The sequence below is a fragment of the Trichomycterus rosablanca genome, chromosome 18 (assembly GCF_030014385.1).
Source record: "Trichomycterus rosablanca isolate fTriRos1 chromosome 18, fTriRos1.hap1, whole genome shotgun sequence".
In the NCBI taxonomy this organism is placed as follows: domain Eukaryota; kingdom Metazoa; phylum Chordata; class Actinopteri; order Siluriformes; family Trichomycteridae; genus Trichomycterus; species Trichomycterus rosablanca.
This window is the reverse complement of record NC_086005.1, coordinates 153,904-167,690: the sequence shown is the minus strand read 5'-3', so window position 1 is coordinate 167,690 and position 13,787 is coordinate 153,904. Positions and strand designations below refer to the sequence as shown.

Genomic DNA, 13,787 nt, shown 5'->3' with positions numbered 1-13,787 from the left:
TGCGCATGTGCATCACTCACCTAACCGGCTGTAACAGATCAGCACTGCGCATGCGCTACACTCACAACCCTCATGCAGAAATTCTACAGTACAATAAAAAAAAATTTATAATTTTTTTTAAAATTTTTTTTATAATTTATAATTTTATTTTTAAACCCACAATTAAATACAGTAAACATCAAAAAGCAAAACACATCATATGCAGACAGGTTAAATGTACAATAATCAGGAACAACATCAGAAAATAATAATGTTTTAAATGTTGGGACAGCGGTAGCACAGTGGTTTAGGTACCTGTAATCAGAAGGTTGCCTGTTCAAGCCCCACCACCACCAAGTTGCCACTGTTTGGCCCCCAAATGACACAAATGTAAATGTTGGTAAATGTTCTTTTCTTTGTTACTAACCATAAATCTAATTTAATGTATTTATTTATTTTTAGATTTTTTTACTGTACAGCTACATAAAACGATGAAAAACAATACAATTAATTATAAATGATTATATTATAATAAATTATTATAATCTGTTGTATTTTATTCATGACAGAGGAGGAGGTTCAGGACCAGGTGAGATGGAGAAGAATGATCCTCCCTGGCAGAGAAAGACATTATTTTTTATCATCATAATTTCAAATATGTGCTTTATATTCAAATGTTGTTATGTTATTATTAACAAAAGTTTAAAAATGTGAGAAACATTACATTTATTAATTGACAAAATTGTGCAACACCACCTCATTATAATTGTAAAATATATAATTATTGTCATCAAGCAGTTTTTCCCTTGTCAGGGTTGCGGTGGGTCTGGTTTCACTGGAAAACACTGTGTGCATGGCTGTAATACCCTGGACAGGACCCCTCAGACCTAATAATAATAATAATAATACATTTAATTTGTAACGCACTTTACATTTGTGTACAAATCTATATCAACCTAGCCGATAGCACCGCTGAGATTCGAACCCATCTATCAGCGGTAGTGCAATAGAGCCCCATATTATTACTGTTATATTATATTATTGGTGAAACGGCGCCCCCTGCAGGTCTTAAGCTCTGTGTACATGCAGGTTTGTTGCCATGGTTACTGGACGCTGTACGGGTTCAGAATAAACAGGAGAGATCAGAGATCAGAGAGAGGTGAGAGGGGATCCGATCCGATCTGATTCTGATTTAATTCTGATTCTGATCCGGTTTATGAATCTAAATAAAAAGATCTGAAGGTGAAGCAGCGCTGATGCCTCGAATAAAGAGAGCGAGTGAAACTGAAGCTCTAGTGAAGCAGTGGAACAGAAAAGCTGATAAAACCGGATTATTACACACCGTGTACAGCGGTACCGGGGATCAGTACACCGGGGAGTGGAGCAACAACCTCAGACATGGTGATGAGTACAGCTACACCCATCACATCTACACTCATCACATCTAATCACATCTACACCCATCACATCTACACTCATCACATCTACACTCATCACATCTACACTCATCACATCTACACTCCTCACATCTACACTCCTCACATCTACACTCCTCACATCTAATCACATCTACACCCATCACATATACACTCATCACATCTACACTCATCACATCTAATCACATCTACACCCATCACATCTACACTCATCACATCTACACTCATCACATCTACACTCATCACATCTACACTCCTCACATCTACACTCCTCACATCTACACTCCTCACATCTAATCACATCTACACCCATCACATATACACTCATCACATCTACACTCATCACATCTACACTCATCACATCTACACTCCTCACATCTACACTCCTCACATCTACACTCCTCACATCTAATCACATCTACACCCATCACATATACACTCATCACATCTACACTCATCACATCTACACTCATCACATCTAATCCCATCTACACTCATCACATCTACACCCATCACATCTACACTCCTCACATCTAATCACATCTACACCCATCACATCTACACTCATCACATCTACACTCATCACATCTACACTCATCACATCTAATCACATCTACACTCATCACATCTACACCCATCACATCTACACTCATCACATCTAATCACATCTACACTCATCACATCTACACTCATCACATCTACACTCATCACATCTAATCACATCTACACTCATCACATCTACACTCCTCACATCTAATCACATCTACACCCATCACATCTACACTCATCACATCTACACTCATCACATCTACACTCATCACATCTAATCACATCTACACTCATCACATCTACACCCATCACATCTACACTCATCACATCTAATCACATCTACAACCATCACATCTACACTAATCACATCTACACTCATCACATCTACACTCATCACATCTAATCACATCTACACTCATCACATCTACACCCATCACATCTACACTCATCACATCTAATCACATCTACACTCATCACATCTACACTCATTACATCTACACTCATCACATCTAATCACATCTACACTCATCACATCTACACTCATCACATCTAATCACATCTACACTCATCACATCTACACTCATCACATCTACACTCATCACATCTAATCACATCTACACTCATCACATCTACACTCATCACATCTAATCACATCTACACCCATCACATCTACACTCATCACATCTAATCACATCTACACCCATCACATCTACACCCATCACATCTACACTCATCACATCTACACCCATCACATCTACACTCATCACATCTACACCCATCACATCTACACTCATCACATCTACACTCATCACATCTACACTCATCACATCTACACTCATCACATCTACACCCATCACATCTACACTCATCACATCTAATCACATCTACACTCATCACATCTACACCCATCACATCTACACTCATAACATCTAATCACATCTACACTCATCACATCTACACTCATCACATCTAATCACATCTACACTCATCACATCTACACTCATCACATCTAATCACATCTACACTCATCACATCTACACTCATCACATCTAATCACATCTACACTCATCACATCTACACTCATCACATCTACACTCATCACATCTAATCACATCTACACTCATCACATCTACACTCATCACATCTACACTCATCACATCTACACTGACCTTGTTGATCTCTAGTGCACTTAGACTGTTGGGTTAGATTGTGTGTGTTGATTTGCTTGGTGCTGGTGTGTGTGTTGCTGTGTGCTGTGGGTTACAGGTAGGGGTACTCAGGTGTGGAGGAGCGGTGCAGTGGTGTATGAGGGGGAGTGGAAGTGTGGGGTACGTGATGGGTCCGGAACTCTCAGCAAACTGCATCCACCAACCAACCAGCTCATGAGAGTTTATACAGGAGAGTGGAGGAACAACAAAAAAGAGGTGAGAACCAGGGTTCTACTGCACCCCAGCGTGGTTCTACTGCACCCCAGTATGGTTCTAATACACCCCAGTGTGGTTCTACTGCACCCCAGTGTGGTTCTAATACACCCCAGCGTGGTTCTAATACACCCCAGTGTGGTTCTACTGCACCCCAGCGTGGTTCTAATACACCCCAGTATGGTTCTACTACACCCCAGCGTGGTTCTAATACACCCCAGCGTGGTTCTACTACACCCCAGCGTGGTTCTAATACACCCCAGTGTGGTTCTACTGCACCCCAGTATGGCTCTAATGTGTGTGTGTGTGTGTGTGTGTGTGTGTGTGTTTTAGGGTTATGGAACGTATTTCTACAGCTCATCAGGCCGGTATGACGGTCAGTGGGTGGCGGATTGGCGGAGTGGATGTGGGAGGATGTTCTATGAGAACGGAGACGTGTATGAAGGAGAGTGGAGGGATGATAAAGCACATGGGCGTGGAACCCTGCAGCTGGGTAATCATCACCTCCAATTAATAACCGTATCAATCAGGATCAATCAACCGCATAGTAACCATTCTAACTTTGATCTACTGTATAGCCATAGTTTCTTTGATGTTCTGGTTAAGTTTCTGTTAACCCCCCCCCCCCATCGATCAGCCAGCAGAGGGCGTGATTGCAGCAGTTATGAGGGGGTGATAACTCCACCGGAGGGGATTCCTTACCCGCTGCAATCATGGCCCCTGCTGGCTGATCAATGGCGCTGCACAGAGACCCGTGGACGTACCCCTCACGCTAAACTCCACCTGTCTTCCACAGCGAATGGGAACCAGTATGAGGGCGAGTGGAGGAGCGGGAGGAAGAACGGGCGTGGTCGGTTCCTGTACGTGGACCGAGGGCAGCTGTACGAGGGGCTCTGGGTGGACGATGTCCCGAAGTGTGGAACCCTGAGTGATTACGACAGAGAACACGCAGCCGCACCAACACTGTACCCCATTCCTCAGGTAACTACCCCCTCCTACAGTATGGGGAAGGTCCTTTCCTGTTCCTGATTGTTCTTTACCCTCCAGGTTCTGCTGCAGGATGTTCAGTCTGTGCTGCAGGAGGGACTCCAACGTTTCTCCACCAAACCAGAGGAAGAAGAATAAAGTCCTTCATTCTGTCCACCTGTGTAATCCTGGTACTTTATTTATCCCAAACACTTCAGGGTCACAGGGTCACGCCCCACCAGGGTCCAGGTGTCTCCTCCACCAAGATCTTCATTCCTTTAAGGGTTCTTATTGATGAGCGTTAGTCCAAGGCTCCAGTGTTCCTCACTGATTCTTCACCCAAAGCCCAAACGTCCACCGATTTACCAAAATCAGGCACAGCTCCTGCTGGGCTGGAACAAAAACCCAGAGCCACGTGGTGCCACGAGGTCACATATGAACAGAAGCCTGGTCCTGGTTCCAGGGTCACAGATCCCAGCTGAACTGAATCAAGAAAACGTCCCACAGCATGGACACCACAGAGCAGGTCCAGGAACTTCTGGAGAACCTCACAGCTCCTTTAGAAACAACATGAGACACCATCAGAACCATCAAAACTATTAGAACCACCATCAGCACCATCAGAACCACCTTCACCACCATCAGAACCATCAGCACCACCATCAGAACCATCAGCACCACCATCAGAACCACCACCCTGACCAGGGGAAGTTGGTGATTGGATGGAGACGCTCATTAAGAATCCACTAAGGCACCTGTTAGACTCATTTTAATTCCTTCACTTACATATTTATATACTTATATATATTAGTTATTTATATATTTTATATATTTTATTTACATAAAAGTGGGAGCCTAGTGGGTGGATATTTGGGCTAGTAACCCGAAAGGTTGAGTTCGAATCCCAGCTCTGCTATGCAGCCACTGTTGGGCCCTTAAGCGAGGCCCTTAACCCTCTCTGCTCCAGGGGCGCGGGACCCGGACTGACCCTGGTTTCCAAACGAGCTGTGATTCGTGGAAAAGAATTCTGTTGTACTGAACACGTGTGTGTGTGATAAATAAAGATGTTTTATTTTATTCTATGTGGAGAACCTGATCCAACTTGTTTATGAGACTTTACCCAGAACCCCCCAGGACAGAGGGAGAACATGCTCAATTCACAAAGAAATTGACACCAAGTTTTATATCAATGTACATTTATTTACTGTTTTATTGTATTTTCATTATTATTATAAGTGTTTTTTGTTGCAGGATGTTTCATTAAATCAAATCAAATCAAATAATTCACAGGATCCTGAATTATGATGGAAACAGTAAATCAGAACCAAACACGGAAAATTAAAAATACAGAACAGCAGCGACTACAAACACAAAACACCGATTATATTTAAATTACAGTAAAATTCATTCATCTTTTATTTCATTTCTATAAACAAACAGAATCTGACACCAGCAACTCACTCCAAAACAATTAGGACAGAACAGATCAAGAACAAAAGTGATAAAAATAAAAATGACTAAATTCTACCGTTCTGACCTTTTTGGAATTGTGTTTGTATTAAAGCTCAGATATTTCTAATGGATTATAGAAATAATTCTGACTGGTTAAACAGACCAGGTTCAAAAAGATTGAAGATATTTATTATTATACGTTATTACTGTTATTACTGTATTAAAATGTAAACACTGGATATAAATGCACCCTCCATCACACTTCACTTCAACGTTAATGATCAGTACTCATTTATTAATGATCACTTATATAATCCCCCCCCCCCCCACCCACACACTGTGGTCCATTCTGCTCAGATTTCATGATTACTGCAGTGATTCATCATCATCATCATCATCATCATCATCTACAGAAGCTTCAGGGTCACGCCCCTCCATTACTGACCTACAGAACTGATCTAGAGTTAGACTAGATAAAGAATAAATAATAAACCTCCACGTTCAGGCGACTCAAAGCCACAAACCGACACGTCATTGTTGTGTTAGTCACGACCCTCCTCGCTCAGGAGAAGAGGTCAGCAGCAGTAGAGGGGAAATACCATCAGGGAACCGGATAGGACTAAATTTGGAGGAAAACTGTAATACAAATCAATACAAAATACAACAAGCCGTAGGGGGAAGGGGGTATGGAACAGTGGGTGGAACAGTGGGTGCAGACGCTACATTACAGGGTCATCACTAAACACCCTCAAAGTAGCTCCGCCCACAAAAACACCCACAGAACTGACTGGGCACCTCGATGACCCGCTCACACCCACAGATGCACATGTCTGTATCAACCTGGTGTATAAAGCACAAAACCTGGACCCCTGAGCAGCAGCATCAGAAGACGTGCGATTAAATTGTTTAGGTACTGTGAAGTATGGTGGAGGATCCACAATGTAAATCATTTTACTGGAGCAGGTGCACCTTATGGTGCAAAACACTTGTCCTGATGATGCTCCAGGACCACGCCCACATACATCCTGACAACTATTCTAAAGGGTTTAATACATGTGGAGTAACTACGAGCCTGCAGGAGAGTCCGGTATTAATATTACTGACCAAAAATATGTGGACACCTGCAGACTGTGAGGTAGTTCTCCACCGTTCGAGATGGAAGGAAGTTTAGAAGAGAATTAAAGAACAACGTTAATATTTAAATAAAATATTTGGAGTTTCTTCATATTTTATGGTAGTGAATCATCATCACACCGATATATCGTCCCACCCCTGAAGCTCATGCTCGAACAGATCAGTACAGATACAGAATAAAACATTATTTAGCTTGTGTGAGCTTCACAAACACAAACATGGCAGATTAAAAACAGGCTCAGCATGGCGCCACCTAGAGGAGGCCTAAAGAACACAACGAGTAACATTTCCACAGATCTACAGATCCTCATGCAGACATCAACACACACGAACAGCAGATAAAACCACGGCTCAGGACAGCGCCCCCTACTGAGAGGCGGGGGAATGCAGCACAGCGGTCTCTCCTCGCTGGTCCAGCTCGTTCTGAAGCCGTGTCAGATCCTCCAGCTCCTCCAGCTCCTGGAACTGCCGGTCGGTCTTGTGGCTGACCAGCGAGCGGTAGAAGTGCACGGCGAAGACGATGAAGATCAGGCCGAAGGGAACCATGATGGAGGTGGAGGTGATGGCGGCGGCCACTCCGGCCGACACCGTGCCGTTTTTCTGGTTCTTGGGCCTGATGGGTAGGAACTTGACCCAGCACAGCAGGACGACCTCGGCGAGGAAGAGCAGCGTGCCGATGACGGTGGAGAAAGCCCAGGCCAGCTCCACGTGCCGGTGCATGCGCTCGTGAGGGGACTCGCACACCGAGTTCAGGTTGTGGACGTTACTGACGGCCTCGATGTTGGGCAGGATGCAGGTACTGATCATCAGAGCGAAGAGATGAACGGCCACCAGCACCGTGGTGCAGGCGCTGAAGGCTATCAGCAGGCCGGGGGGGTAGTCGTGACTCGTGTCCAGCTGAACCTCCACCATAGCCACCTACACACGAGCATCACATGGGGAGTAGAGCAGAGAAAAATACTAATAATGAAATAGACTAAATTTAACAGGCACATAAACATGAAATGAACTTGTACATAGGCGCCCCCTTGTGGAGACTTTATGTTGCATCTTGTAAACCACAGTGGGACCAGATTGCGAACCTTTTTTATTAATTAAATTCATGGTAAAAATCATGAACAAAATGTGAGTAGCTAGAGGATTCGTTCTGACCAGTGAAGCGTCAGGTATTGGGCATTACCAGAAATATATGGACACATAAATAACACATCTAGCACTCACACCAGAGCTTCACCACCCGTCACTACTGTTCAGCCACTGATGGACATTATGGGCTGGATTACAGTGAACACGTCTGCAGTGCAGTGACGTTCTTCCACACTAGACTTACACTGTTTCTTCATCAAGATGACTTGGCTCATTTAGCCATGTTAGCACTGCTCTTTACAGGTGAGTACAGCAGGTATGAGGACTTTAGGGTGAAGGAGCCAATACCCACTGTGCTATTATACAATCTACCGGTCACCTCAGGAGCGACCTCTAGTGTCCACACAGTTCAACTGCAACATGCACATCGCCCCATTTTGGCATCATGATGTGTCATTACACCCCAGGGTGAGGGTAGGGTACACACGTCTCTGAGACGCGGGCAGGCAGCTCATACCAAGGTTCTGGGACAGAAAAGGGCCTTCCCCAAACTGTTCCCACAAACCTGTCCAAAAATAAAATGGTCCAAAATGTTTCAGTATGCTGAAACGTTAACATTTCACTTCACTGGGACTAAGGGACCTAATCCAACCTCTGAAAAACCACAGCATTATGCATCCTCCACCATACTTCAGAGCTCGAGTTGATATGAAACACCTGAAGAGCTGTGTCCCAATACTTTTGTTCATGTAGTGTATATATGCATATGCACCATTAACCAGAACCAGAAGTAAATAAACACAGTATATTACATAATAAATGGAGATGAGTGGCGGGCAGACTCACCATGGCGAAGCCGGAGAGCAGCGCTGATGTTCGGCTGGTCGCTTTGAGTTTAGCCCGGCTCAGGTAGAGCTTCCTCCAGGACAGAGCCTGCAGAGACAGCGCACTGCTGCTCATTATAGCACCTAAATACACTAAACACCAGCGTAATACCCGCCTGTTACAGCTGGGGTAATCCCTAATGTGTTTGTGGTGCTGTTAAATAAAAACACGCTCATTTAATTCATATAAAAACCTTTATATTACAGGGAGAGAGAGAGAGATTCACCTGTCAGTACCAGCTGCTCTACTGTTCCACACAAAGCTCTCACGCAGCTCCCGCACCGTCCCAAATCACAACATGTGCACTACGTAGGGCACTAATTAGTGTGCGTTGTTTAAAACAATCTTACACAATTAAACGTATAATTCTGATATAAATTATTGTTAATATTTTTTTTACTTCTGAGGTTTGGTGTGAAGATAAATACAGCGCATATCTATATGTAGTTTGCTTTGTAGTGTGTAGGGAATAGGTAGTGATGTGCAATTTAGAACACAGCCGTTAGCATAGACAGCTACATGCTGAGAACTCCCCCTCTCTAAACAGTGCAAGTTTATTATCGTCTCTAGATTATGGACGTCGACATTTTCTAAACTAATAATTTATAATTCATTTATTTAAATATAAAACAACAGAAATTAAACAAGTAATGAACAGAACGAAGCTTTTCCAGAAAACACATTTAAAGCTAACATAATAGTGAGGCTTGCTGTGACACGCAGCTCTACACTGACACCTGCTGGTCACTGTTTGTATTACACCAAACTCCTGTGCTCCGGTTGCAGCACAAACTCCATAAACTGCTAAAATCTGATTCTGTAGAACAAAGTCACTCATTTGGAGGAGTCAGGTCACCTAACTGTATAGGGTAACATATGGAGAACATACTAAACCCCACACAGACAGTCCCTGACAGCCTGCCCTGAACCCAGGTCTCCAGAACCCTCGTGCTTTGCACAGTAGAGCCCTTCTGCTAAAATAAACATTTTATCTAAACAATGAACATGTGTCCAGTGTTTCAGGGTGGTCCTGGACCCACTTCAACCCTGATCAGAATAAAGTGATTACTGAATAAAAGGTACATTTATTTACAGGATCTTTAGCTGTCTGTAGTTCCCTCCTGTTTCAAACACTCCACCATCATCCCGATCCCCAAAAAACCCTCCATAACTGGACTGAATGACTACAGACCGGTAGATTTGACATCAGTAGTCATGAAGTCCTTTGAGCGATTGGTGCTAGCCCATCTGAAGGAAATCACTGGAAACCTACTGGACCCACTGCAGTTTGCATATAGGGCTAACAGATCAGTGGATGATACAGTCAACATCGGCCTTCACGACGTCCTGCAACCCCTTCGACTGCCCTGGGACTTATGTAAGGATCCTGTTCGTGGACTTCAGCTCGGCTTTCAACACTGTCAACCCTGGAATTCTCTCCCACAAACTCTCTCAGCTCACTGTGCCCCCTGCCATGTGTCAGTGGATTACCAGCTTCTTGATGGGCAGAACACAGCAGGTGAAGCTAGGAGAAGTCACTTCTCACACTCGGACAGTCAGTACTGGTACTCCTCAGGGAAGTGTTATCTCACCACTGCTCTTTTCACTCTACACCAATGACTGCATCTCCAGTGACCCATCTGTTGAACTCTTGAAGTTTGCAGATGATACTACAATCATCGGTCTGATTCGCGACGGAGATGAATCTGCTTACCGGCGAGAGGTCGACCAGCTGGTGCACTGGTGCAGTCAGAACAACCTGGAGCTTAACACGCTCAAGACTGTAGAGATGACAGTGGACTTCAGAAAACACTCACCAGCACGGCTCCCACTCACAATTTTAGGCAGTCCTGTTTCACCTGTGGAGTCCTTTTTGGGCACTATCATTTCCCAGGACCTGAAGTGGGAGTATAACATCAACTCCACCATCAAGAAAACCCAACAGAGAATGTTCTTTCTGCGGAAAATGCGAAAGCTGGGACTGCCACAGGAGCTGCTAAGACAGTTCTACACTTCTGTTCTACATTTTCAGCTGAACTTCCACACCAAACATTTACAAACATTAAAGGAAACAATCTGTCCGGGGTGTTTCCTGTATCGCCCAGTGAATCAGACCCACTGTGACCCTGACCAGACAATGAATGAATGATGATCTTTCACACATGAACATGTTTAATCATTTATAAATTCTTTATTATTCAGATAAAGAAATAAAAACACTTTGATTTAAATGCAGTTATAGACGTATTATTGTTCTCTATAATAAAATAAAACGTAAAATCTAAAATCTGATTCGATCTGAACTGAAGGATTTTTATTTCTCTTCAGTTTAAAAATCCAGACGTTTAATTCAGAAACACAAAGAATTTTTATAAATATTTATTCTAGTTTCACAGAATCATTTAAAAACGACTCTAACCAAATCAATAAAATCAAATTAATCAGTGAAATAAAAACATGAAGCTTCTATTTTCTTTCTAATCTCACAAACAAAAACTGATCTGAGATCAAATGATTCTAATTATAATTATAATGAATTAATTCAGCTGAACCATCAACAACAGAAGCAGAGAAAATCAGACCAGGTTCCTACAGCAGCTAAACACGCTCGTCACACTGAGTCATATCCACTTCCCAGTTCCTCTGCTGATCCCTTATGCTGGTCCTGATCCAGGTTTCCTGATCTGGAGACCTGAACGCTGTTCCACACCAAACTCTGGAGGATCAGCAGGAGATCCAGGTTAGGATCCTGTGATCAGGGAGGGAGGGTGACGTGGGGGTTCCGTGGCTCGTGGAACAGTTCTCACCGGGGCTGGAGGTTCTGATGAGGTTTTGTATGAATGTGGCTGCAGGAACATGAGAAGTTACGGTCCACAAGATCTCGGCGTTTGGTACTTTGATGCAAAACCCACTCACAGTAAAACAGAACTCACAGGTTCTCGCTCAGGGGTCCAACAGAGCAGCGTGGTAGTGGTGCTGCTTATACCCTCAACCTTCAGATCCATGGTTCAGTTCCTTCATCACTGAGGAACCAAAGCAGCACCAACACTGATGTTCTTCCATCATGGAGGATTTGGGACACGACCCAAACTTTGGAGACTGCAGCAGCTCAACCAGCTAGGAAGTGTGTGTGTGTGTATTAGTGTGTGTGTGAGTATAAGTGTGTGTGTATTAGTGTGTTCGTGTTAGTACATATTACTATGTGTTTATTAGTGTATGTGCATGCGTGTGTGTGTGTATGTGTTTTGTGGGTATGAGTGTGTGTGTATTAGTGTGTGAGTGTATTAGTGTGTGTGTGTGTACAGTGTATCACAAAAGTAAGTACACCCCTCACATTTCTGCAAATATTTCATTATATCTTTTCATGGGACAACACTATAGACATGAAACTTGGATATAACTTAGAGTAGTCAGTGTACAGCTTGTATAGCAGTGTAGATTTACTGTCTTCTGAAAATAACTCAACACACAGCCATTAATGTCTAAATAGCTGCAACATAAGTGAGTACACCCCACAGTGAACATGTCCAAATTGTGCCCAAATGTGTCGTTGTCCCTCCCTGGTGTCATGTGTCAAGGTCCCAGGTGTAAATGGGGAGCAGGGCTGTTAAATTTGGTGTTTTGGGTACAATTCTCTCATACTGGCCACTGGATATTCAACATGGCACCTCATGGCAAAGAACTCTCTGAGGATGTGAGAAATAGAATTGTTGCTCTCCACAAAGATGGCCTGGGCTATAAGAAGATTGCTAACACCCTGAAACTGAGCTACAGCATGGTGGCCAAGGTCATACAGCGGTTTTCCAGGACAGGTTCCACTCGGAACAGGCTTCGCCAGGGTCGACCAAGGAAGTCGAGTCCACGTGTTCGGCGTCATATCCAGAGGTTGGCTTTAAAAAATAGACACATGAGTGCTGCCAGCATTGCTGCAGAGGTTGAAGACGTGGGAGGTCAGCCTGTCAGTGCTCAGACCATACGCCGCACACTGCATCAACTCGGTCTGCATGGTCGTCATCCCAGAAGGAAGCTGACGCACAAGAAAGCCCGCAAACAGTTTGCTGAAGACAAGCAGTCCAAGAACATGGATTACTGGAATGCCCTGCGGTCTGACGAGACCAAGATAAACTTGTTTGGCTCAGATGGTGTCCAGCATGTGTGGCGGCGCCCTGGTGAGAAGTACCAAGACAACTGTATCTTGCCTACAGTCAAGCATGGTGGTGGTAGCATCATGGTCTTGGGCTGCATGAGTGTTGCTGGCACTGGGGAGCTGCAGTTCATTGAGGGAAACATGAATTCCAACATGTACTGTGACGTTCTGAAACAGAGCATGATCCCCTCCCTTCGAAAACTCCCGACCCCAAACACAACCTCCAAGATGACAACTGCCTTGCTGAGGAAGCTGAAGGTAAAGGTGATGGACTAAACCCAATTGAGCACCTGTGGCGCATCCTCAAGTGGAAGGTGGAGGAGTTCAAGGTGTCTAACATCCACCAGCTCCGTGATGTCATCATGGAGGAGTGGAAGAGGATTCCAGTAGCAACCTGTGCAGCTCTGGTGAATTCCATGCCCAGGAGGGTTAAGGCAGTGCTGGATAATAATGGTGGTCACACAAAATATTGACACTTTGGGCACAATTTGGACATGTTCACTGTGGGGTGTACTCACTTATGTTGCAGCTATTTAGACATTAATGGCTGTGTGTTGAGTTATTTTCAGAAGACAGTAAATCTACACTGCTATACAAGCTGTACACTGACTACTCTAAGTTATATCCAAGTTTCATTTCTATAGTGTTGTCCCATGAAAAGATATAATGAAATATTTGCAGAAATGTGAGGGGTGTACTCACTTTTGTGATACACTGTATGTGTGTGTTTTA

The 13,787-nt window shown here is 43.8% G+C and overlaps 2 protein-coding genes across 3 annotated transcripts; one reads left to right on the top strand and one right to left on the bottom strand.

The window, feature by feature from the left end:
- Positions 1 to 1,091: 1,091 nt before the first annotated feature.
- On the top strand, positions 1,092 to 4,528 carry morn3 (MORN repeat containing 3). 2 transcript variants are annotated; one of them, XM_063014248.1, is made up of 5 exons: positions 1,092 to 1,380; positions 3,231 to 3,388; positions 3,719 to 3,878; positions 4,182 to 4,366; positions 4,445 to 4,528. In XM_063014248.1, the coding sequence occupies exons 1-5, from the start codon at positions 1,236 to 1,238 to the stop codon at positions 4,508 to 4,510; spliced, it is 714 nt and encodes a 237-aa protein (XP_062870318.1). In that variant the 5' UTR covers positions 1,092 to 1,235; the 3' UTR covers positions 4,511 to 4,528. The 2 variants fall into 2 exon arrangements, with proteins under 2 accessions (XP_062870318.1, XP_062870317.1); XM_063014247.1 differs by having other exon boundaries at positions 1,094 to 1,380; positions 4,433 to 4,528.
- Positions 4,529 to 5,538: 1,010 nt separating this feature from the next.
- On the bottom strand, positions 5,539 to 8,983 carry orai1b (ORAI calcium release-activated calcium modulator 1b). Its single transcript, XM_063014249.1, has 2 exons — positions 8,870 to 8,983; positions 5,539 to 7,855 (listed from the first exon to the last, which is right to left on the bottom strand). Exons 1-2 carry the CDS (start codon positions 8,981 to 8,983, stop codon positions 7,304 to 7,306), a joined length of 666 nt encoding a protein of 221 aa, XP_062870319.1. The 3' UTR covers positions 5,539 to 7,303.
- Positions 8,984 to 13,787: the final 4,804 nt, after the last annotated feature.

Coding starts and splice junctions, on each gene's coding strand:
- morn3 (XM_063014247.1), top strand. CDS start 1,236: ATGCCTCGAATAAAGAGAGCGAGTGAAACTGAAGCTCTAGTGAAGCAG. Junction 1,381..3,230: donor GAGCAACAACCTCAGACATG/GTGATGAGTACA, acceptor TGTGGGTTACAG/GTAGGGGTACTCAGGTGTGG. Junction 3,879..4,181: donor GCGTGGAACCCTGCAGCTGG/GTAATCATCACC, acceptor TGTCTTCCACAG/CGAATGGGAACCAGTATGAG.
- orai1b (XM_063014249.1), bottom strand. CDS start 8,983: ATGAGCAGCAGTGCGCTGTCTCTGCAGGCTCTGTCCTGGAGGAAGCTC. Junction 7,856..8,869: donor TGCTCTCCGGCTTCGCCATG/GTGAGTCTGCCC, acceptor GCTCGTGTGTAG/GTGGCTATGGTGGAGGTTCA.